General features: G+C 47.7%; 1 protein-coding gene across 1 annotated transcript; it reads right to left on the reverse strand.

Annotated features, from left to right (window-relative positions):
- Nucleotides 1–363: 363 nt before the first annotated feature.
- SHH (sonic hedgehog signaling molecule) lies at nt 364–14,951 on the reverse strand. Its single transcript, XM_064703898.1, has 3 exons — nt 14,418–14,951; nt 9,453–9,714; nt 364–5,989 (listed from the first exon to the last, which is right to left on the reverse strand). Exons 1-3 carry the CDS (start codon nt 14,724–14,726, stop codon nt 5,283–5,285), a joined length of 1,278 nt encoding a protein of 425 aa, XP_064559968.1. The 5' UTR covers nt 14,727–14,951; the 3' UTR covers nt 364–5,282.
- Between the last annotated feature and the right edge of the window lie 9,876 nt (nt 14,952–24,827).

The raw sequence follows: 24,827 nt of genomic DNA on the forward strand, positions 1-24,827 counted from the left end.
TGTAATTGCACACAGATGGATCTTCCACTCCCTTGCAGACAATGCCATCAAAAGTCTCAAAACTTGGAACGATCCAGCATTGCCAAGTATGGTTTCCCTGTGAGCACATCCCCTTTCCAAGGGAGCCATCCTGATGTCACAGAGGTCTGCCCCAGGCAAACTTTGCCCCATGTCCAACCCCTCCTGCCCTTGGGCAGCAGCCAAATGTGAGTTTGGTGGCCAAGGAACCCTCCACAGTCACATCCCTTGTCACCTCACCTCCCCAGTAATACAAACAGACATTTGTTCACACCAAACTGAGCAAATCTAATATTTATTTCACATTTAGGTCACAGGACATCAAAACAAATACTTTTACCCCAAACAGATTTCCTGACCTTGTGGTTTCATTCGTGATTTGCAGTAATATTTGTCCAAAGAGATGTCTTGCTCTCACTTAAAAATGAAAGGAAAAGAAGTTATATGGGGTCCTGCACTCAGCTTTAAGGTGCACAATTGCCTGTGCACCCAAATCACCTCTGGATGCCACTCTTGATTTCACTGGAATCAGGACAAGATCATTAAACTCATATTTCCTGCATTTGTTCACTCCTTTTCATCCCTGAAAACCAAAATTATTTAAATACAAAAGTCCAAAAACCCTAAACGCAAAGCATTAAAAATTGTATTTAACAATCTTGGCCCAAACAGTGGCTGTGGGGCCCCTATCAAATCTGAGACAATCCCATTGCTTGTAAAGATGCTTTTTTTTACAGATTCTTTTTTTCCCTTTCAGCCCTCCTGGGCCAAGGATCACATTAACACTGCTCCTTTGAAAGCTCTGAAGGGCTCTGTACGTGGAAAATTGACCTTTTTTCCAGTTAAGTTTGAACTAGTTTTAAGGCAGAAACTGCTGAAGAGAGAATTTCAAAAGCTTAAGAAATCTAGTGGTCCCTTATGGCTTGCAGTAATGAGTAAGATAAAATGCTCTTTCTGGTTTCCTTCCCCCTGTAATTGAAATAGTTGCTGTACTGGGGCTGCAAAACTGCTGCCCAATTATCGCCCAGCTAGGCTGATTTACATCTCCTGCTCAGCTTCAGCATGGTGGGAAATGCTCAGGAGGGCCAGTGTAAATATATTTATGTCCTGGTGGGATGTGCTGAGCTCCTAATATCAGGATAATAATGTAGACATATATGTGCATATATATATATGTCTAAAGATCCAGCTAGGCAAACTTTCCCTGTGAGGGCACAAAGAGCTGAGGCACAGCACAGCTACCTGGCTGGGAAACACCTGGCTTGGATTTTAATTGCACTGTGGATGTGATCCTCTTTAATGGCACATCCAAGCCTCCCTTTGGAGGGTTTGAGCACCAGGGCACTGCCTGAACTATTGGTCGAGTAAACACAGACTCGTCCCAGTCTCATTAGGGTCATTTCTCACATTGGCTTGGCTGGGGGAGGTGGAGAGGACAGGCAGCTGCTGGTGGCTGCCCTTCAGGGCACCTCTGCCACCCCAAAGAGCCCTTCCAAATGAGTTGGCTTTGCAGAGCCACGCAATATTTCACAGGTAAATGACAGACTGCCCACGTGGCTGTGGGTGGGAGGAGAAGGAGGCTGTGGCCACCGCATGAAGCCCCACTGGCACAATTCCTGGTATGTTTGAAGAGTCCAATACCAAATCCCGCAGGATCCCCACTCTGCATTTCAATTTCATCAGTGTAAACTCCTCAGAGCTGTGCAATAGGAATGCCATCACATATCAGACATTTCAGGAAGTCTCTGTAATTTCTTTAATTATTCAGACAACAGAGCACAAGGATAATAGCTTCAAGTACATTCTTATACATTATTTTGACAGTAATAGATATGTATTTAGTCATAAACTATTCTGTAGCCACCACTATGTGTACATTTTATACAAACTATTGCCATACTCGGACCCTGAAAACGGACAGTGACATCTCCTAGATGTTTTGCACAAGGTTATGACAGTACATCCTTCATACAAGAGCTGTGGCTGTGGGTTGGATTGACCCATCTAAGGAAGCACTTCTAACACACCACAGAGGGGTGATCCTGATGAGAGGAGCCAGAGGGAGAGGTGGAATTCAGACACGGTGAGAGGAAGACGTAAAACTGCTTGGAGTAGGTGTGACGGGAAATGTGGCACAGCGTTTCTCTGCTCAGTGAAACAGGCTGATCCCAGTGTAAGAGCATCTAAGCTTCTCTCACACCACAAAGACCTGAGCTCATCTCGGCCTTTGGGTGAAGATTAAATGAGGCAATGTCTGGTGTGGTCCCATCCAGGCATGTGCCCTGCCCTGACACAAGTGTGGGCTCTCGTCTGACGGCTCTTAAACATCTCAGTTGCAATTTAGATTGAAGCCCTCCAGCCAGTGGCTTTAAGTTTGATCATTGACATCCCTAAACACCTCCACCACTCAACCTCTGGAGAAGGCACCTTCCAACATGGTCATTTCTTTGAGTGTAGAGGCCTTTTAAAATGGCTACCACCTCTTAGAGACAGGGTAAGAGAGCTCAGACACCCAGACGCTGCCAAACTAAGGCCAGACTCTTACAGCAGAGACTCATTTGTTCCAGGGTCACATTCTCACATGCCCCAGATCATCTGGGTTTGCAGCCCTCAGCACACCCCAAAGACAGGGAGGTGACAGAGTCCAAGCTGGGGTGGGCAGCAGGTCCTCAGCACCCACCAGGCAGTCCACGTCCCCCGTGATGCCTCTCGTTGGGCAGGCATGAGGGTGGCTTGGTTCCTCTCCTGGTGCTGCAGCACACTGTGGTCACTCCAAAGTCTCATCACCTTGGCCATGTCCAAGCTTTGGAGGTTGGAAGTGGGGCTGGACTAGAAGTTGACAGGAAGGAGAAACCACATCCATCTGTCAGGACTTCACACAGCAGTGCTCGTGTGTGGAACTCGGCCTCCAGCTCCTGACTGCGCTCCAGAAGCTCCTGGGATTTCAGCGTGGAAGGGCATGGTCAACACTCTCTGGAGATGGCCCCAGGCAGGGACGTTCTGGGAGGCTGTGGAGCTGCCATCCATCCCAGCAGAGAACATGGCTGTGTCTGGAGCAAAAGGCCTGGTGGGTGAACATCCTAGACTGGCAAGTAATGGAAACCAAAGAAAAGGTGAGAAGACATTCAAGGCAAGCTCCCTTCCAGCACGGTCCCGTCGCAGACGCGCACACACATGCACACACAATGTTTTGCAAAATTTTTAAAGGGATCCTGGAAACCCTCAATGGAGGAGCACGTGGTGCAGCAGAACCTCACTGATCAGCACCTGTCAAGGATGATCCCCTCAGGGTGGGTTGGGGCTGGGACCAGGCAGGGGATGCAGCACTGGCCCCACCACTCAGCTCCTGAAGCACATCTCCAGCACATTCACCCATGGGTGGCTGGGGACAGACTCCTGCATTACAGCTAAGGAAAGTCTCTCAGCATAAATGAACAAATCTTTATCCTTTTGTTTGTTTTGCAAAGGGTGCTTTGCTCTGTTGTCAGTGGCCGCAAACTCCGTGCTGTTACTCAAAGCAGCCAGTGAAATCTGGTGGATCTCATGATCCTTCTTCCAGCATCAGCCACCTGAATCCCTCTAACTCACCAAAGTCAATGTCTCTCCCTCAGATTTCCATCTTCTGGGCACCCAGATTGAAGCCCACTGAAACCCCGGGGTTGCCACAAGGAGAAGGCAGCTGCCTGCCTTCACATTAATGCACTTCAAAGGGAAAACTTGATTTAGCATCCTCAGAAATCAATTTTCAGAGCCATCTACAGTCTCCATTCCAGACTGGGAAGTGAGCATGGAGTCAGGGCTGCAGCTGGAAGAGAGGAGCATTGCCTGAGCAGGGGTGGGGAGCCAGGGCTCTGGCAAAGGGAAACCCGTCTGCTGGTCACTCGTGCAAATAAGTGAGGTTCTACTGTCAGTACAAGAGATTCCAGGTTATGCACAGATGTGATGGATTCGTTTCCTTAATTAAAGTACCAAAATAAAATGTTATAAGCAACACATCTAAATAAAATAAAGGGCACTCATTTAGGTATCATGTTTCCTAAACCAACAAGCAAAAAGGAAAAAAAAATGGGATGCACCAGGAACTCTTAGTTATTATATACTAACCAAACTGTGCATGGCACATTTTATTTCTATAAAACTATTAAAACTATTACAAAATATTCAAAAATACATTTTAGTAAATTTACAGCAGTTATTTCTCAATTTATTAATGCAAAACATCCTTTTCCCCCCTCTGTACAAACTACCATCTCCATCGTCACAGAATTGCCGCCATGTGCGCTTTTTAAAAAATATTATTTTCTAATAAACTTTTTCTGAAGTTAAAAATAACAAAGTTTCTTACGGTTTTTGCAAATAAAAAGTTTGTGTAACAGTCTCGACTTCCATGAACTTCCATGAACGTGGCCAAATGATGTTTTTTACAAAGCAAAACATGGAAAACAATACAGGAAATGATGTTACATTTGCAACTATTTAAATTAAAATAATATATTCTCATATTTTACACTATTTCAAAAAACGAAATGTGATTCAGTTAAGTATTGATCTCTCAAAAAAATCTAATTTACAATTCTGTGTATAAAAATATAATTTACGGACCCCCATGAAGTTTGTCTTTTTTGTGTGTGTTTGTTTGTTTGTTTTCTTGTTTTTTAGACTTGCTGAAATGAAAGAGCAATGTAATGGAGAGATGGGAAAGTACAGAATTTTGCTTTCTGAAAGTCAGGACACACGTGACATGTAGAAAAATAGACTCTGCGCAGTTTTGCTTGGCCTCACAAAATAATTTTTTTCTCCTGTGAGTACAGTTCACATGATAATAAATTATCAAAGAAACTATTTAAGGCTCTTGAAGGTCCGGTTCATATCATTTAAAACATCTATTCAAAATACCAAAGAAATAAATATCCAGGAGAGGAGGAAAAAAAAAAAAACAAACAACAAACAAAATAAAAGAACAAATAAAAATATATATATATTTATAAACTAAACAGAACAGAACTTCCAGGGGTCTTTGTTTCCCTTTAAGTCTACTTTGGACTGTCCTACTTAATTATTATTATTTTATTATTATTATTTTTAAGTCTTATTCGTGCTCTTTTTTAAAAATATGTAATTTTTCCTTTTTTTTTTTCTTTTAGCGTTTTCTTTTCTTTTCTTTTTTTTTCTCTTTTTTTTTTCTCTCCTTTCTCTCTCTCTCTCTCTCTCCCTCCGTGTCTCTGTCTCTCCGTTGGAGCCTGGCGGGCTGGCGCGGGGTGCCCTCAGCTGGACGACACCATCATGCCCAGCGGGTGCAGAGAGTCACTATCCAGCACCCAGCTGCCGATGCGGTAGAGGAGCCGAGAGTACCAGTGGATGCCGGGGGCCGTGGGGTCTCCCATGGGGCACCCCATCCCGGCGGGACAGAGGGCGGCCAGCAGGGCCTGCAGCAGGCGGAAGGGAGCGAAGGCCCAGTGCGCCCAGCTGTGCTCCTCGATGACGGCGTAGCACGAGGCCAGCACGCGGTCGATGAGGATGGTGCCCTGGGCGGTGAGTGGCGCGTAGGCTCCCGACGCCTCCTCCCGCAGCGACACGCGGTGCACGGCCGCCGGCAGCAGCCGCCGCCCGCCCTCGCCCAGCACGAAGACGCGCTGGCCCGGCCGCACGCGGCTGGCGAACAGCGCCCGGCCGCCGGTGCTCCCTGCCTCCGACTGGTTCTGCTGGGGGGCCACGAACAGGAGGTGGGCGGCCGTCAGCAGCAGCTGGGCCCGGGGCTGCCGCGTCTCGATGACGTAGAAGAGCTTGTGGGAGCCGTCCTCGCGGTCCAGGAAGGTGAGGAAGTCGCTGTAGAGCAGACGGCCTTCGGTGTCGGCCACCAGCACCCGGTCTCCAGGCCTCAGGTCCTTCACCAGCTTGGTCCCACCTTTCTCCAGGTGCACCGTGGCCGAGCCGGGGAAGCAACCACCGGATTTGGCCGCCACTGAGTTTTCTGTGCAAGGAGAGAGGCACAGCAGGGTTAGAGGAGGCACATGTGTATTTTTTTTCCTTTTTTTTTTTCTTGCCCAGGATGGGGCATGGGAGCATGCAGGAACTTATTGCTTCCCCAGCCACCCCAACCCACCAAGAAAGCTCAGGACACAGCCTCTGAAATTCCTTCACCCTTATCTATGAGCACACCCCATTTGTACTCAGTGGGTCAAGTGAGAATCCCCTTCCTGCCAGATTTGAGCCAGTGCAAAATCTCCTCTAGGTTAGGAGTTACAAGAGTGATTTGTCTCATAAGGGAAATGAGCCAAAATATTTCCACTGAGAAAACTGTTCCAGAACAAAATCTCTTCTGGAAGAACTTCCCATTTGGCTACTGTTTACCCTGCACTGACACCTGATGCCAGATAACTTTCAGGCTTTCAAAGCCGAGTCATTTTGCTGGCATAAAGTTTCTTCTCTAAGCAAGTGCCTGTGCTCTCGATGCTCAGGGTCCCCACTCAGCTCTTACTCAAGGAGCACATCTAGGGCAGCAAACAGCAAAGAACAGGAGGAGACTTTGCCCCAGGTTGCACACAAATTTTGCCACTGCAAAGCCACAACCCAAATTTCCCAAATCCCCCTGCATAGTGCTGCACAAGCCCCCGTGCTGCCTCCAGCCTTCCTCAGCATGGTGGCTACTGGGGCACATCCCACATTCACAGCACCTTGCCTGGCATCTCCAGCACTCTGCTTCAATCCTCTCCCAAAAAGAAAGAAATCTCTCCCTCCCTCCTAGGAGAAGCAGGCTCTTCCCTGCCTCAGAGCGTGTGGTCCCAGAGCAGCCCAACACTGTGCCAGGCCCAGGCAAATGCCTCCTCCTGAGTAACTCTTGGGAGTTACTCAGAGTTTAGAGCAGCTTTTGCTGCTTTCCTGTACTACTGAGAGGAACAATCTCAGACTTAAAGAAAGCAAAAGTATCAATGAGGCTCTGTCTCTCTTGTAAATCACTTTTTGGAAGTTCAGCCACCTGTGGGGTGGTGGGAAAAGAAGTCTGCTGTGCTCCAGGCTGATCTCTGTCTTAACAGAGGGACTTGCAGTGTTCCTAACCACTCTGGTTTTTTAAATATTGGTTGATATCCCACAGTATGTCATGGTAGCAAGTGTTGAGATTCCCCATCCCTTCCTTGCCTTTCCCTGCTTTCTGTCAGTTACTCCCTATACCAGTCAGGAGACCTGCAGATTTAGATCCTAAAGATGGACAGATTTTATATTTTGTCTCTGTGACTGCTACTGAAATTCCTAGGATTTAAACAAATCCTTGGAGTGTCTCCTAATGACTTTCTCAGGAAGGACAGGAAGGGTGAAAATTAGACCGTTATTGATTTGCTAATGACTTTATCACTTCTCCTTCAGAAATGAAGCAGCAAGATCTCCAAGGCCTCCCTCTTCAGGGAGGACATGGCAACAAACAAGCTATGTGCTTTATGTGGAGGCCTCTGCTAGTAAACTACACCTTCCTACAAGCTGGCAGTAAAGGTCTGGCTAGAGCTTTGTTTGCATATTCAGGGACTTGATGAATAGATGTAGTAGTGTAGCAGCTCTACAAACATGCCAGTGAATTGGCAGAGGTGTGAAAATCTGCTTCTTTGAGCAGCGCTTGTTTGGGTTCTCTAATTAAAATCCAATAAAGGATCAGCATTGTCATTCTGATTCATGTAATAAATGCAGACACTCTTGGAAGAGAGGACACTTCCATTTTTTTCCCAGCTTCTTCCCCCCCTTTTCTCCCCCTCCCTATTTGTTCAGGTGCAGAAACCCTATGTGCCAATTCACACACATACTCTCCAAAAACCCAGGACCTTCCAAGCACTATTTGCACAGCAGAGCCACTTTTCCAAGGCACTCAAGATCTGTATTTGAATTTTAAATGTAGAAGCTTGCTCTAAATACTTGCTGTAGCGCATTATCAATGTCCCTTTTACCACCCCTGCCTCTCCCTCCTCTGTTCTGGTGACAATAATTCAGGCCTTGGGGGAACTCTTCTTTGCATTCCAGTCTCCTGGATCATACTTTTTGCAAACAGAGATCTAGATAAAGAATCTTCCTGCTGGCATTATGGGATTTAATCTTCTCATGAGATGCTCTGTCATGAAATGAGGTTTGGACAGTTTAAGATCAGGCTGAGAGAGTGGAATTCAAGCCTGCTCCCTTCAGCCTGCCTCGTACAGTCACACGACCCTGCCTGACACCCTCCAAATATTGCCCCCGAGTCCTTGTGTGCCGAATCTCAATAAGCAGCTTGGGGTGGCTCCCGTCCTGTGAAACACCCCTGGGGTGGATTAGGAGGTGCTCCTGGGCTAAGGTCACCACACACCACAATCGGACACCTTGCGCTACAAAGCCCATCTCGGCTATTGAAAGGGGAGCTTCAGATCTCCACACAGCTGACAGCTTTGCAGGGCCTCTTTTCGCCTAGAAAGGACCCAGGAGCTGAACAAAAGCAGTTCTCTCAGGACAAAGCCCACATGGGCCAGGAGAGGTGCTCAGCCCCTGGGGAGCTCTGGGATGGAGCAGGGGACCTGAACCCCTCCTGCAGGGTGGGCACGGCATGGCTGGGCTGTTTCCCTGCCATGGGTTCGAAGCAAACAGCTATATTTAAAGAAAGCCCATTATTTTCTTTTGCAGCCAAGTGTCTCCTGACACATCCAGCAGGTTGCTGGGCTAGGGTATGCTCTTAAAAAGAGCTTTCGATGTCTTACAGCTGAATGGAGGGAGGCGGTGGAGCTGGGGGCTGTCACTCGCTGACAGATTTGCTCCACCAAAAAACGTGTCAAGTGTCAAGAAAAGAAACGGCGAGTCGGGGATTTCTTGCGAGCTGTTCCCGGGTTGAGACAGCGTGTGGCGTTGTAAGCACAGGGGAGGGGAGGAAAAAAAATTATGTGTATGTGTATCCCTATCTGGGAATTTCCTAGCGGCTACCGCTGAAGGAGGCTGGGGACCACTTTACTTATTTATTTTCCTGGCCGGCTCCCACTCAGAGATTAGCGCTCGCGAGTAAGGCGTGCAGCCAGCGGGGCGGCTGGAGACGGCCACGAGTGTTTGTGTTGAACACGCTCCTTGGATGGGGAAAGCATCAGACCCCACGGGGGGAGGAGAAGGGTGTGTGGCTGCGGCGCAGCTCTCGTGGGGAGGCTGGCCAAGCAAATCACCCAAATAAAAGTGCTGTGAAAAACTGCTGCAGCTGGCTGGGCTTTGTTTTATCCTTCCCCCTCACTCTTTTCTTTCCCCCACCTCTGCTCCGACGGGGTCGCTAAGAGGCGGGGGAAGGTCCCCGGGGCTCTGCTCCCATCCCCGCGGGAGCCCCGGCGGGGCGTTGGGGACAGTGCAGGGACAGATGGAGCCCGGCGGCAGACACAGGCCACAGAAGGCTCTAGGGCGCTGAGTCGCTGCCCTGGGATGTCTCCCCACCTCGGCACGACTCTTACCTGCTTTGACGGAGCAGTGGATGTGCGCCTTGGACTCGTAGTAGACCCAGTCGAAGCCAGCCTCGACGGCCAGGCGGGCCAGCATGCCGTACTTGCTGCGGTCCCGGTCCGACGTGGTGATGTCCACGGCGCGGCCCTCGTAGTGCAGGGACTCCTCGGAGTGGTGGCCGTCCTCGTCCCAGCCCTCGGTCACCCGCAACTTTACCCCGGGCCACTGGTTCATCACCGAGATCGCCAGAGCGTTCAGCTTGTCCTTGCAGCGCTGCGGGGACACGGGCGGATAGGAAAGGGTCATTGTGGGGGTGCTGCAGCCAGGGGAACACCCCCCCTTCGTTATCGATATCCTCCTGGGCCGCATCCCGCTTCCCTCTCCCGCCAAAGAGGCGGCATTCCTGCCCTCCCCGCCAAACGCGCCCCAGGATGGGCTCAGCCAGGGCTGAGCATCTTCACCTCCGCTGCCAGAGAGGGACGGGGAGGTGGGTGAGGAGGGAGAGAGTGAATCTGGGGACACGGGATGAACAGAGACTCAAACACCACGAAACACAGGGACGGACCTTCTCCCAGCCCTGGCACCTGCTGCGGGGACAGGGGGACCCCCCTCTGCCGGCGCTGGCGATCCAAAGGCACTTGCACGGAGCAAATTCCTGCCGCTAAGTGCCCTGTCCCTTCCCGAGAGCAAAGTTTCTGCCCAGAACAAACACTCGCCATATATCTCAGAGTCACGGATTCCCCCCCGGAATGTCTGTGCGGGTCTTTTCAGCTTAATTCTGTGTTGAAAAGGGTATCAATACATGTTAACAGCCTTTATGTGCTGGAGGGAGGGGTGTTTTTTTTCTCCTCTCCCTTCGCCCATCACTCATTAGAGCCCTCAAAGCTGCATGGGCTGGGAGCATTCATTCTGCTTCAAACATACATCGGCGCTCGCCTACAAAGCCGAGCAAATCCATACAATAATATAGCTCTTAGTGGGAAGATGAAAAGCAAGGGAGGGCCAAGGAGGGAAGTTAAGCGGAGCAGGGATGCTATGCAAGCTAGGAGCCCCTTTGTGTGGAGTGAAACCCTTCCAACTCCGTGCAGAAAGTACTGCAGGGTTTTTCATTGACCCTCCAGAGCCACCAGCCTTCCCTGGGCTGAACTGGGCCCAGCAGCACCGGGAGCACGTAGGGATCGAGTAATGAGGGACACAGGACAGGGGAAAGTGAGGAAAAGAGGTGACCTGAAACCCTGAAAGTTTTAGGGAGATTCCCATCTTAGCCAGGCGGGGAATAGACACAGTGGCGACAGGGGAAAAGGACTCTCAGCCCGACAGAAACAGGAAATCAGCACCGAAAGTATTGAAAAGCACTTGACTAAAGGTACAGAGTTAGAAACAGACACGTTGACAGCTTTTTTCTCCCTTTTTGAGAGGAGAACAACGCAGATGCAGGTGCATCTACCCGACGTTGCTCTCTTGATGCAAAGAGCGATGTGGCTGTAAGCCACGGCGGGATGCAGTAAGCTGCTCTCCCCACACTTTTGCTGGCCTGACTGCTATGCTTGGCCTTCTGCAGGACCATCCTCCCCAGTGTGCTCAATAAACACCACAGAGTCCCCCTTTCACAGCTCCCAGGAACCCAAAGCCCCTCCATTACTCAGACGACGCTACTTTTAGGGACGTAACAAGGTTGCTTAGCAAGGAAGTTTCCATGTGTTCACCAACAGCCATAAAAGTGATTCCAGCAACACACAGGTTGATATAAAGAGATATAAAAGTCCCCGAGAGATATAAAACACAGTCACGAGCTCACTTTGGACTCTCTGGCCTACCGTTTTATGGAGAGAGACGGGTGTTTGGATTCGGCACCGTTCCCGGCAGCAAAGTGCAGCGGGACAAGGAAGTTGAGTTTGATTTATTTTATTTTTTCCCTCTCTCCCTCTCACACCTGAGTGGATAGATACGCTCCATCACTGATTTACAGGGGAAAGGGGGAGAAGGATCAAACGGCCCAGCTGCCGATAAGGCGACAGCGCTGCGCGACACGGCGATGGCGATGTCGTGCCCCGCACGGGCGGAGCGGGCGCGGGCAGGGACGCGGGCAGCGCCGGGGGGCTCCTCTGGCCGCTCCGGCCCTGCCAGCACCACTCCCCGGCTCCAGGCCAAATAAAGAAGGAGAAACGGCCTCCTAAAGGACTTTTCTCCCTTTTATACTGCCTGAGCTGGATTGTCAGAGTCAAAAGCCGTGAAGCCCAGACTATTTATTAATTCATCGGGTCGTGTGCCACAAATCAAGCCCAATTCTGTTCAGCCACCGTGAAGCTCAGCAGGGCTGCCTCCACTAACGCTTTGTGTGGAGGCAAAGTTGTTCAACAAGCCCTCTCCTGCCAGCTCCTAATCTCTTCACAAATGAATTGCTTGAAGGAAACACTTAACAGGTACCTGTCAGTGTAAACAACCTGGTGGGCTTCCTAAATGCCAAGTTGATCTCTAAATTCCTCACATCACGCACTGGTTGTCTGCCTGCATTACACGAGATTGCTATTTTATTTCATACAAATTCCAGCTTTATCATACTGACCTGGCCTCCTTATCTCTCTCCCCGATCCAGCCAATGGCCGGGGTGGCGGGGGAGGAAAGGGAGGAAGGGGGGAGCCCTTAGCAAACTGCTGGTGTCACCTGCAAAGTTGAGAACCTGACTTACCTACCTCTGTTTGCGTTCTCCCCCACCCTTCTGGAGTTAATATTAACTAGCGACTAATGCATTCGGCAACCACTCTGCAAGTTTAACGATTCTGTCCATGAAAGATCTCTCCATGGTTGAAGGGCTCCCGAGGCCGGAGTTTAAAGGCTGGGATTTAACCAGAGGTTCCCGGCCGAGCGAGAGAGAGAAGGAGAGGAAAGCAAGGCAGGGAGGCCAGCGGCACGACCGCACCCCGGGCCGTGCCCGGGAGCGAGGGCCGGCAGTGCTCGCTGCCCGGCCCCGCTCCGCTTCCCGCTCCCTGCCCGGCCCGGGGTGCCGGAGCCCCGCTCGCTCCCCGATCTCGCTCCCCTCTCTGCCCGCGGGTACCCGGCCCTGCTGCCTCCCCGGCCCCGCCGCTCTCAGCCCACCTCCCCCCTTTGTGTCTAAGGCACGGGAACAAGCACTGAAGGAGAGGGGGGGGAAAAGTATTTGTTTTCGTTTCGTTCGTCTGAGGGAAGCTGACAGAAGGTCAGGAGTTCAGACGCTGCCAGCTAATGCAGCGGGAGCGGCCAGCCGCGTAGCCGGCGCGGCGTGCCCCGGGAGAGCCGCGGGGCCGGGGTCAGCCCGCAGCGCGTCCCCGGCCCGCAGCGCCCCGCTCCCGAGCGTGCCCGGCTCCCCCCGCGCCCCCCGCGCCCGCCGCCCCGCTCCGCTCCGCTCCGCCGCGCACACGCACCGGCGCAGCCGCGCACGGAGGGATGCGCAGAGCCCCGGCGGGAGCCCGTCTCCCGCGGAGCCGCCGCCGCCGCCGCTGCCGCCGGGCTGCGGAGGGAAGGGTGAAACCCGAGCCGCCGCGATCGATACGCGAGGGGAGTAAGTGGAGCTGAAAATGCGAGAGATGCGGCTCCGGAGGCAGCGGGGGCGGAGGAGCGCGGGTGCGCGGAGGGGCGCGGGCCGCGCCCGAGCGGGGACCGGCACCCGCTCCGCTCCGCTCCGCAGCCCTGCGCGGGGCGGCGGCGGCGGCGGGCGGAGGCGCCGCCGCGCTCCGAGGTGCGGTGCGATTTAAGGTGGTCGGGAAGAGATGGTGGCGGCCGCCGGTCCCTCGCCCCGAGAGACCCGGCAACGTGCGGAAAATCAGGCCGAGGAACGGGGAGAGTTTGGGAAATTCCACCCCCCACCCCCCCTTCCCCGCGTCCACTCCCCGCCTAGTCCTTCCAGGCGAGTCCTGCTCTAGCACTGAAGGTGGGGCTTAAATGTATTAATATTAAAAAAGCGCTGTTGACCTATATTTGGAGGAAACCCATTTCCAGTGTCTAGATTGCATGTAGTTTCTGAAACTCCGGGATTAGCAGAGCAATTGACTTCGCTGAGCTCTCTGTTGAGCATGAATTATAATTACGAGGTGACTCGGAGCGGTTCTCTTTCTCTCTCTCTTTCTCTCACCTTTATCTTTTTTTCCCATTCTTTCTTTTTGTTCATAAAATAGTTCCGCAATCCGATTCCACCCGAAATCCAATATTTACCCAGTTGTAAACCTTGTGCCATCAGATTTTTTAAAACAGAAGGTGATGCAATGCCGATAAGTTGCAAGTCCCTCCCCTATGGAAGTACCAGAGCATCGGCGGCGAGCATCCTTAAAGAAATATCAATATATTTACGCTCTGATGGGCACAATTGCAAATGATGGTATTGCAATACGAGCTATATAATACGGAATCAGATGAGGAATGGTCGATCCGGCTTCAGCTGCCTTTTGTGAGTGCACGACTGCATGCCTACTAAATTTAGAATATGCTCGCGACAACAATAATAATAATATAGAAGGTTAAAATGAAATGAAAAGAAAAAAAAAAAGAGAAATTAAATAAAATAAATAGAGCAAAAAATCAAGTCAGCCGGCGCAGCAACCGCGGACTACGTTTGTAATAATGAGTGGGTGGCCTGGCGGTCACTATACACTTGGGGTCCTCTGAGCTGTATGCAATTCGTTTGATCAAAGTGCATCCTTGGGGACAAATGCAAACAGCAATCTCTAACCAAGTTACAGGGAACGCCATGGCACGGTAATGACTGTAAGTATCACACAGATTCCCCCACCAAATATCGAAACAGCTCCGGCTCCAGCCCCGGCTAACTTGGCCGGATAGATGCTATTTACATTCAATGGGGAAACTAGTCGAGTTTGGAGGGGCGGGGGGAGAGGGGGAGAGGGAAAGGGGGGGGGGCTTTCAAAAATACTAAGACAGATGCGTCCTTTAGGATTGCTCAGAGAGGTTAACAAACACAAATACAGGTATCTCTGTGGCTCTACCTGAGTCATCAGTCTGTCAGCTCCCGTGTTCTCTTCATCCTTAAAAATAATGTCAGGGTTGTAATTTGGGGTTAGTTCTTTAAATCTCTCGGAGTTTCTTGTGATCTTCCCTTCATATCTTCCACTGGCCCCTAGGGTCTTCTCTGCCACATTGGGAATAAACTGCTTATAGGCTAAAGGGGTCAGCTTTTTGGGGTGTCTCCTTTTTCCAATGCCCCTGCCTGGTCCACAAGTCAGCCCAGAGGAGACTAAAAGAGCGCAGATGAAGCCCACCAAGAGAATTCTTGTCAACAGCAGCATTTCGTCCATTGAATCCAATTACTTCAAAGCTTTCTGTGCCTATCCCTGGCTGTCTCTCTAGAGCTCTCTCTCCTCCTATGTCCTTGTCTGCTTTCTGAATCGTATACTATCCACCGATCCCTAGCAAGACAGGTGCTGGAATGGCAGGCTTTAGGTCGCTGATAACGGAACACATCGGAGTTTGGTCGGGAGACAGCAATCGAGAGACAAAAAAAGGGTCTGATTTTAATGGTAGCAAAGCAAGACGCTAGTGAGAGGAGTCTGCCTTTAGTTCTATATTATAGCTGCCAGGGCCGAGAGCTGATTGGCCAAGGCGAGGCAAGCTTGTCTTCTGATGTTAACCCTCAAAAAGGCAACAAATTCTTGAAAGATTTTTTTTCCCTTTTACCTGAAGGGCTTGGAGCAGAGAGGGGTGGAGATCGCGCTTTCTTGGGATAACATCAATTACATGCTTTTTTTTTTCTTTCTTTTTTCTTTCTTTTTTTTTTTCTTCTCCTGTTTTTTTTTTTTTCCTCCAAAAACTTTCTTGGCAGAATGGTACATTTGTCAGCAAGAGGAACAGATGCCTCTCTGAAAGAGGGGAAAAAAAATTAAGATTAGCAGGCTGCTTCAGTGCAAATCAAGTTTCTAAGGGCAGTTGTGGTTAAATAAAATGCCGAATTATCGGGGAGCCGTGCAAATAGGAACATACTTGGGTAATATTAACGCCCCGGGGGGGAATAATGCCATTTCAGAGCGCACCCACCTAAATGGCTTTGTAACAGGTTTCTTGCCCCTGAAAAGGGAGATTGCTCTCCCTCCCAAAGACATACATTTTTAAACACACTCGCCTTTTAGCTGATAAATGACCATTTAACAGCAGAAACAGGTCTGATGCGAAGCGGCAGTTAAATGAAGTTAGTGTGTCTGACTTGTGTATCACACAACTGCAATGGGGCACTTTTTTTTTTAAATAAAATCATGACTATCACCCAGTTTAAAACAACGTTGTATCTTCGGAAGTGCACGAATAGTCAACTGATTAAAAATAGATGGTCTCCTGAGCACGCTGGGGCTATATTCTTTGTTTCTTTGGTCAAAGTCGGAGAGGAGCGTTTTAGACTCTTACACCTCCTTGCGGGGTGTCATTAAGTTTTTAAGAAAAGCATAGTGTTGAAAGCATCCGCAAACACAATTAACAGAGATCGATCCAAGCAAAGTGAATGGAAAGGGGATAAGTTTAATGTTAAATTAATTGTTATCTCATGCAGCGTGGCAAGTGATGTCTTTATCCCGATCTCCAAAAGCTACTAATCAGACAAAGGTGTTGAGAGACGAGCAAAATTGCAGAGATGAGGCTGATAGAGCAGGTTAGACAGAACAGTAGAGTTCCATATGAACAAACACTTCTCTGCCTGCAAAGTGCTCATTTGCTTTTCCTCCTGAGAAAAAACAATTTGTCCTAGGATCTAGAAAGTTTCAGAAGTTTTTTAGGAGTATTTAGAAATTCCAGGATGGTGTGCTAAAGTAATTCAAAGTCCATTTTCTCAGAAAAACAAAATACATCCAAAAAATAAACTTTATTTGAGTTGTGGGGTTTGAAAAAGAAAAAGAGGCAGAAAAAGGAAAAAAAAAGAAATAAAAAGAGCTCTTTGGGGTGAAAAACTAGATGGAAGTTTTCTGGTCTGTGACATTGAGCTGAATAGTAACCAACTTAAACCCTAAAAATGGATTTTAAAATTAGTTTTAAGTGGTAAAAAAGTTGTATATCCGCAGACTGCAACAAACAGGTCAGCACGGACTTTTCAAGGGACAAAGTAGTCTTTTCAGGTAAACTTTAGAAAAGAGGTGAAAGAAGTGGTCCGAACTCTAACTGGTGCCGACTCTAACTGGTGCTCTTTCATCTTTCTTAGACTATGCTTTTCTTCTGCTATTTATGTTTCTTTGTGGAGTTTCAGTGAGTCGTCGATTTCTCTTTCCGACCTTTAAATTGAGGCGTTTTGACTTGGAAATGGGTAAAAAGTTAGAAAGTCAGTAGCTTGGCTCCTGGGTTGTTATCAACCAACTTAGTTGCAGAAACAAGTTGTATAACAGCTAAATACCTGCTTCATGCTATTAAAAAACAAACTTAAGTTTTATCTCCCCGTCTGCGTGCATGCGAGAAGACAGATACAAGGAATATATAATTTATACAAAAGAGGGTATGTTCTTTTGATGTGGTTGCCTAAACAGCATGACTTGATATAACAGTTGATTAAACAGCGCCAAGGAATAAAAGCTATTCTTAATGGTGTGGAATACTGCAAAACTTTTATCACCCCTCTTACCTTGTCCCCCTCCCCATGGAAAGAAGATCGATATCCCAGGCACTGGATGGGTGGACATCGCAGTGAAGAAGTCTAGAGAATAAGGACAAACTCCCTCATTATCAGATTGCCATATGTACAAAGCAGTCACCCAAAGATTAACAGGGAAAGGAAACGCAAAGAAGGAATTAATTAAATGCAAGTAATAAATGCGAAATGCGCGGGGGGGGGGGGGGGGGGAGGGAGAAATCAAGAAAAGTTGTAACTGTGGGAAGCTCGAAATCCCCCTCCTATCAAATTAGATGTGAAAGAAAGCAGAGCTGGGGGAGCGGGGAGGCTCTGCTCAGCCTCAGCGCAGGCTGGAGCTGGCGGCGGCCCCGCCGGGAGCCGGGCGGGGGGAGCCGGGGGTGCGAGGGGGACACCGGGGGAAGCCGGGGGGGAACGGGGCCGGCGCTCCCGCCCGCCCCGCCGAGCCTCCGGGATGCACCCTGCCTCTCCTCCCCACCAGGAGCTTTTCTTCTTTCTTTTTAATTATTATTTAAATGCCACAGCTTCTGGGAAAACAACAGCCCCCGAGTCCCCGCTCCGCGCTGCCGGCAGCACGGGGGGCGGGGGTCCCGGCCCTGCCCCCGGCCCGCCGGCCCAGCCCCGGCCCCGGGCTGCGGGGAGCCCCGAGCCGAGCCCTGCCCGCCCCACACCTCCCACAGCAAACACCCCAGAGCTGCAGCAGCCCCCGGCCGGCACCGACGCCTTCCTTGGATGGTCCAGAGCCCACAGCCACCGTGGTCCCCATAGGCCCCGGGTCCCGCAGGACTGCCCAGCGTGAGGGTGCCGGGGAGGCCCCTGAGCGAGGCCGCTCCGTGCAAGTGCCCGGCTCTGCTGCCCTGCCCACAGCGCCAGGTCCGTTGTGGAGCTCCTCACAACCCCCAGAGCCCTGCTGCAATGCTGGGGTCCCTGGGTCATCGAGACCCTGATCCACACCACAGTCCCATCATGTTGGAGCATCCAGTACGGACCCCAGAGAGTCCCTGTGCAGGTACCCAGCACAGCCCCACGGCCCCACACTCCTTGCTGACACGTAGGATCTTCCAGGCTCAGCCAAACCCACTGGGAGCTCACACCATGGTGGGAGCATCCCCTACGAACCCCAGTGAGTCCCAGCACAGGCACCCAGCACAGCCCCATGGCCCTGCACTCCTCACTGACACACAGGCTCTTCCAGGGGCTCAGCCAAACCCACTGGAAGCTCCCACCATGGTGGCATGGATGGGGCCATTGCCAGCGCTGTCCTGGGCCATCCCCACCCAGCCTGGGCTGCAGAGGGGCACTGATGGATGCACCCAACCCCCAGACAAGTTCTTTGAGAATCAGACATTATTTACCTTATTTTTTATGAAATCCAGATTTGCTGATGGCTGCAGGCTCTGCATTAAGCTAAGGAAGGGTTCAGAGTGTGCAAGAGAGGTTGCTCATTGGCCATTTGAAGTTTCCAAATTTTCCTTGTGCTGAAACATTTTGGTTGATGAATCTCAAAATACAGATAACTACACAAGCAAATGCTGTGTGACTTTTAACTGGATCTCAGCTATTTATCATCCTTAATAGCCAACATTTGTCCTCATGTATAATTTTTAAAATAAATTCTCCATTTTTAGAGCATGAAACCTTGTAGCCTCTTTGCACCTGTGGCACTTCCCAAGAAATTTGGGATCACAGCAAACAAGAAGCAGATCATGAATAACTTCAGTGAAAACAGAGGTTATACTAGAGTAAAACTGGTGTAAATAGAAGGACACTCAGGAAGGATTTTCACCTGAAGTTTTGTTTGATTCTTTTTATATACCCCACCCTCCTTCATGGCAGTGTTAACCCATTTTCTTTAAAGGAATTGGTGCACATCCTTGTTGCCCATCCTTGTGGTATTGCAATACCTATCTTGAAAGTCAACTTGGAAATTTCAGTTCAGAATTACTGGCTAGCTGGCACCTCTATCATGACAAGCAGAACAAGTCTTGCTCTTTGGTGTTTTCTTCCAAAAATGCCAAAACCCTGGCACCAACAAGAAAAATTAAGCTTGTAGTTTTCCACACATTTTGCTTTGATGGTAAAATTCAGGATGCCATGCAGATGAAACCTGGTATTACTTTACTGTGCCCTTAGTCTGGCATTAGTCTGTGAGCATTTCTGCTACAAGAAAAGAAAACATTTTGTGTGTATGGAGAAGTAGAAAATATTTGCTTTCCAGAATAACTGTGCATTGATTTTGCAGTTTTTATATCCATTTGCTAGTGGATTAATGCTGATCATTGTCTCGGATATGGTCAATAGAGCCTTTCATCATACATGCAAAAATTTTTGTAGGCAGAATGATTCATAAGACATTGTTATCTAGGTTTTGCTGTGTATTTGCTGTTGAACCAAACTTTAAAGCAGAATTTCCCACGTGTTTCCTTATATCTTCATCAGGGCAATATGTAATGTCTGATTATAGGTTTATAGAGAAACCCTTATATTTCTCTTTTAGGTCTTTTCATTTCTCCTTGAATAACCCAACAGTTTCTCATTCCAAAAGTCCCAGGTGGGAGTGAGTATAATTTTTTTTTCTTTCTTGGATTGTATCCACATCCCTTTTGCAATCATTTCCTTCTGGTCGTGAATGGGGAAAATCCCAAGCGAGGTGTTTCTGTCCACGGGGACGGTGGGAGGGAAGCAGCCGCTAGGGGAGCTCGATGTTGGGAGTAACCCCTGAGCACCTTCCTCACGGCTTACACAGCTTTTCTGCAGCAGAAATTTGAAAGCAGGTGTTAAGCTAAAAAAAAAAAAAAAAAAAAAAAGACAAAGACAAAAAAGCAGCAACATACCAAATGGGCAAGTTTTGGAGCTTTATTTTTCACTTTTCTTAAATTGAAAAACATAAATAACAGCTTTATAGCCAAATATCCAAATATTATTTTTCTTGTTGTTCTGTCCATTGAATTGTGAGGTGAGAAATGGCCACAACACATATTTCTTAGCTTCTGATAGCCCATAAAATGAGGACATACTGAGATGAAGCAGCAGCCATGAGTACAAGAATATCTAATGTTTAGTCTCAGTTGTAAAGTTGACTTGCTTTCCTGGTTGTTGGCAGGTGACTTAGATTCAAAGTTCACATCACATAAACATTGCTAAGAATAAACCTTCAAAAGAAATCGTATCTTTTTCTTGTTGTCATTGTTATAAAAATTGTTGACTGGATTATTAATGGTTCGTATGTTAATTTGGGTTTTGGTTGTTTATCTAAGGAATTTATCTGGGCAACAGAGTCAATGATCGTTAGAGGTTGTGGGTGTATGAGGAGCCAAAATAGATCTTTTTCTCCATGCAGATCAATACCAGCAGGTTCTTACTTGGCTGTCTTTGGGTCCCACCTATCCACAAATGTACCTCAGTATGAAGAAGCTATTTATTCCAAGAGACTTGCTCTCATATTTTTCAGTATCAATGACTCTGGAAGCTAACAAAATGTTTAGCGTAAATAAAGAGCCTGTATTTAATATATGTTAATACTCCCCACAAATGGTTAATGAAATTATTAGCTTTTAGCAAGATCGACATTTTAGTTTTTTTCTTTTCAGAAAAGAAAGAAAAAAAACCCCCATGGATACATAAAAAGAATTGGGAAATGCAAGTAATTCTTGGCTGTCTGACTTGCACAGTTGTGTTTTAGGGAAAAAATGCAGAGTCATATTTTGGAATATCGAGTGATAGCGCATCTCCCCCTCTGTGTGATATGACAGCCAGACAGGGGATGCTAAGAGAAACCTGAAGGCATGAGATAAATTCAAACTTAACTTGCTGGCTCTTGCAGTGTGAGGTTGGCTCGTTCAAAGTACACAAACCAACAGACTGGATCAAGGCTCTCTGTTTGGGCAGAGATCAGAAACAAAGCTTGCCCTCTAAAGTCCACCTCATAGCCAGATCCAGCCATGGTAACCACTGTATTCACTGGGCCATGGTAGCAGGAGAGGTATGTGCATGATTGTCTTAGTTTTTCTTGTTTCCTTACATTTGCAGACTATTTTTGAGCATAGTTTACATGTTTTCTTTCTTTTTCCCTGGCATATTTACACCCCAGCTTTTTAAAACGCTTTGTTCATGGCAGTCAGTTTAGCAATGTGCTTGTTAAAACAGTTCCTAATATATTGTATATGACTGAAAATGACTTAATTGTTCTATTTCTTTCTGACCCCAATAAAAAGTGTCCCCAATATTGTTTGAGTCACTCCCTGTTCACAAGAGCCTACATGTATGTCACCGGGTGACTTTGAAACATTTCTCAGCTACATCAGTTCAACTGCTCTTATTTATTTATTTAGATTTGTAATAATGACAGTAAATGGCCATCTGAATCAATCTGGGCACTTTGCAGTCATTAATACTGCAGCATCGATATCACATAACACAATTATAGTGCAATAAATTACCCACATGCCTCATCTGTTGCCCAACCAAAATAAGAACTCCCTGTATCTATCATATTGCTCATTTATGCCCTTTCCCTCTAAAACACCTTGATAGCGGAGAAAAGGCCTTTGAAATGTTCCTGAAAGCTTAACAAAACCCTGTCCTTTCCAAGGGAAGATGTAGATATGGGAGCTGAGGAAATGGCATGTGGGATGCTCCATCAGCTGTCCTTATGAGCAGGGAAGGGCCCAATCCTCCACATGGACAACTCATAAAGTTACTTAAATTAACATCAGAAAACCTCAGAACATCTTTCACTGTTCACATCTGCAACTGAATTGTGTGACAGTTCAGGAAGACTTCTGCTCTCTCATCTCAAGCCATGTGGGGCTTCCAATGACAAAACCAAAACCTTGATTTTTGCAGAAACCCTAAGTCATTGACACAGCTCTGAGTCCTGTATGAAGCCAGAACTAGGAGCAGTCTGTCACACTGCACATCATTCTGAGCTTCCATGTTGGTTTGAGAAATAGTTTAGCAGTGCCCAGTTCAGCATCTTGATCTTCAAGTGTGGAAGGACTTGGGTAACTGCAGGAAGATCAGCACCTCAACCCCACTATCCTCTGACAGCTGGTGATGCAAGGACCTCTTTCATGCAGCCTCCTTCTGAGTAGCAGCAATGATTTTTTTTACCTTGGATGGATTCTGGAGCATCTTTACTGGAGGAACAGAGGAAGGGAGGGACAGAGGGAGGGAAAGAGGAAGGGAGGGAGGGAAGTTTCTTGAATGCAAAGAGTCCTTCGTGCAACCATGAAGCTCAGAGCTCCTGTGCTGTTTTGTCACGGGCTGGAAGAGGAAAGAGGCTGAACAAGTGATTTTGCAGATGCAGTAGCTCGAAGCAGCAGTAGACCTTGGATTCAAGAAACTGGAATCCTTTTTCCATTTTCCCACAGGATCCCCTTAGAAAACCCATTAGAACAGCAGACTTGGCCCTGGTAGGCCTTGATTCAAAGTCCTCTGGATTCCATAGGAGCCTTTCTGTTGTTCTCGGTGGATTTTGCATCACTTTGATGTTAAGTCCGTCACATTTGTGTTGCTCAGAGCAAACTGCTTGTGTTGCTGTTAACAATTCCTGAGATTCATACATAAAAGCAGGGAGGTAACACTATGGCTTTATAGCATCAAAGTAGCGTGCCCTGCTCAGTTCCCAGTGAGTAATTCAACAAGCAGCTCTACAGGGTAACAAACTGTGCTAACTATTCATGCTGGATGTTTGTGTCTCTTTCACAACTGCAGCAGTATTGCCCAAATCTGCTGTAACATGACAAATAATCTATTGGTCAAATTTGTTTGTAGAATGAATCAATTCCAATCAGTAATTGCCTTTGGGCAACAGTTCAATTATGGCCTTATCTTTTGCTCCTTGCTGTTGTAAAAACATCTAAGTAAGTTTTGAAGAGCAATTTGCTTCATTAGTGCTCAGAATCAGGCAGAGTTGATGTTGATGCTTTTTTTATTAATGTAACCATGTTTTCTGTGCATGGCTTCTTTGTGGGCATGGAGTAACAATGCAGTGGCAATACCATAGCACACAGTGAACCATGCTAAATGCAAATTAACATTGATAACCAAGGAGTATGATGCATCTCTCACCCCAGTGCTGGAGTTGTGAGATCTCTGCATCTTTCAAGGTTCAAACAAGAAGGGATGCTGTTTTTATTTCAGCTCTTCTCTGTGTTTATTTTTCTGTATAGAAAAAAAAAATACTTGCTGGAGGTGCAGAGTTTTCTTCAGAAGGAAAAAGCACACTCTTGAAATATTCATCATAAAAAAAAAAAACGAAACTAAAAAAACCCCACACTTTATTACTTCACTCAGCCTTTCTTTCAGAAAGCAAAATAAATCATAATTTATGCATGGAGACTTGAAAATCGTCACAGAGTAGCATAAGGGCAGCCTGACAAAATAAGGCACAGACCGTAGGCTAGAAAATTACCCACCATGTAAACAAGGTGACACAGACAATTGGGCACTGAGAGCTTAGTGATTTTTGAGGCAGGGGAAAGTATTTTGCTGATATAACCTAAGGGGATTTGAAATCACTCCAAAATGCACTACCTGAAGACAGGCAATTTTTTGGAATGTGTGCATATTATGTCATTATATCTAAATATTCTGGGCAAAGAGCAGGATAATATTTCCCTTTCCTTTATGCTGTTAAAATGAATTCAATTTGGGGCAAAACTGCTCAGCTTTAATCAGTATTTTTGTGCATTAGTATCCAGTTGAATCCCAGGGCAAGCCAAACAAGCTGCAGACATTGGTGCAGCTTGATATTGCTATTTTTATTCATTTTTGTTTATTGCAGCAAAGCTTAGAAGCCAAGAGAGAAGCACCTTACTCTGCTTTACCCAGACAAATATAAGAACATCTCTTCTTCAAAGAGCCTACCCTTTTATTTGTACTTTTTGTACTTCACCTTATCTGTGTGAAGGCCCATTGAAGTAAGTGGAACAATTTACAGAATGAGGCATATTATGATTTGCACTCTGATGTAGCAAAATGAAACTTTTATAAAGTCCTCAGCTGTTTCTGATAGGATGCAGTGGGAGAAATGCATCACTTTTCTTAGCTGAAGGTGTCATCCACACATTTTAAAGCTTTCTGGCCAAACTCATCTCCAGATATTGCTGCAGCAATTATATTCAGAGTGATTCAAACAGAACTGGATACTTACATAATTGGAGTATCTATGCTGAATAGACAGTTTTAAATGATGTGTGAGCTTCAGTAATTTTGAAAGAATTAATTATTTGGAGCCAACAGGAAACTCTCCCTTTAAACACCTTTTTGTGTAAATAATCATTTTGAGGTTTGGCCAGCAGTAGTCTCTGAACTTGGCCGGAGCCAAGGGGGAAAAGGTTTTAAGGACTCCTGGTGATTTGGCAGCACAGTGATCCTTTTTAAGCAATGAGCTGTGCATCTGCAATCTCTGGAACAGAATTGAATTGTGACAGCTTCACAAGTCACTGTGAGAAGGCATCCTCACTTGTGGCAAATGTACAGGATAGGTTTATCACAGAATGCTTTGGGTTGGCAGAGACCTTGGAGACCATCCAGTTCTGACTCTCCTGCCCTGGACAGGGACACCTTCCACTAGAACAGTGTTCAAAGCCCCATCCAACCTGGCCTTGGAGACACTGCCAGGGATGGGGCATCAGCCACCTCTCAGGGCCTCACGATGCTCACAGGAAAAATTTCCTCCTAGGATCTCAACCTCCCTTCTCTCAGTTTGAAGCCTTTCCCCCTTCCCCTATCCCTCCATGCCCCTGTAAAAGTCCCTCTCCAGCTCTCGTGTGGTCCCTTGAGGTAATGGAAG

This window comes from Zonotrichia leucophrys, chromosome 2 (assembly GCF_028769735.1).
Source record: "Zonotrichia leucophrys gambelii isolate GWCS_2022_RI chromosome 2, RI_Zleu_2.0, whole genome shotgun sequence".
In the NCBI taxonomy this organism is placed as follows: Eukaryota; Metazoa; Chordata; class Aves; order Passeriformes; family Passerellidae; genus Zonotrichia; species Zonotrichia leucophrys.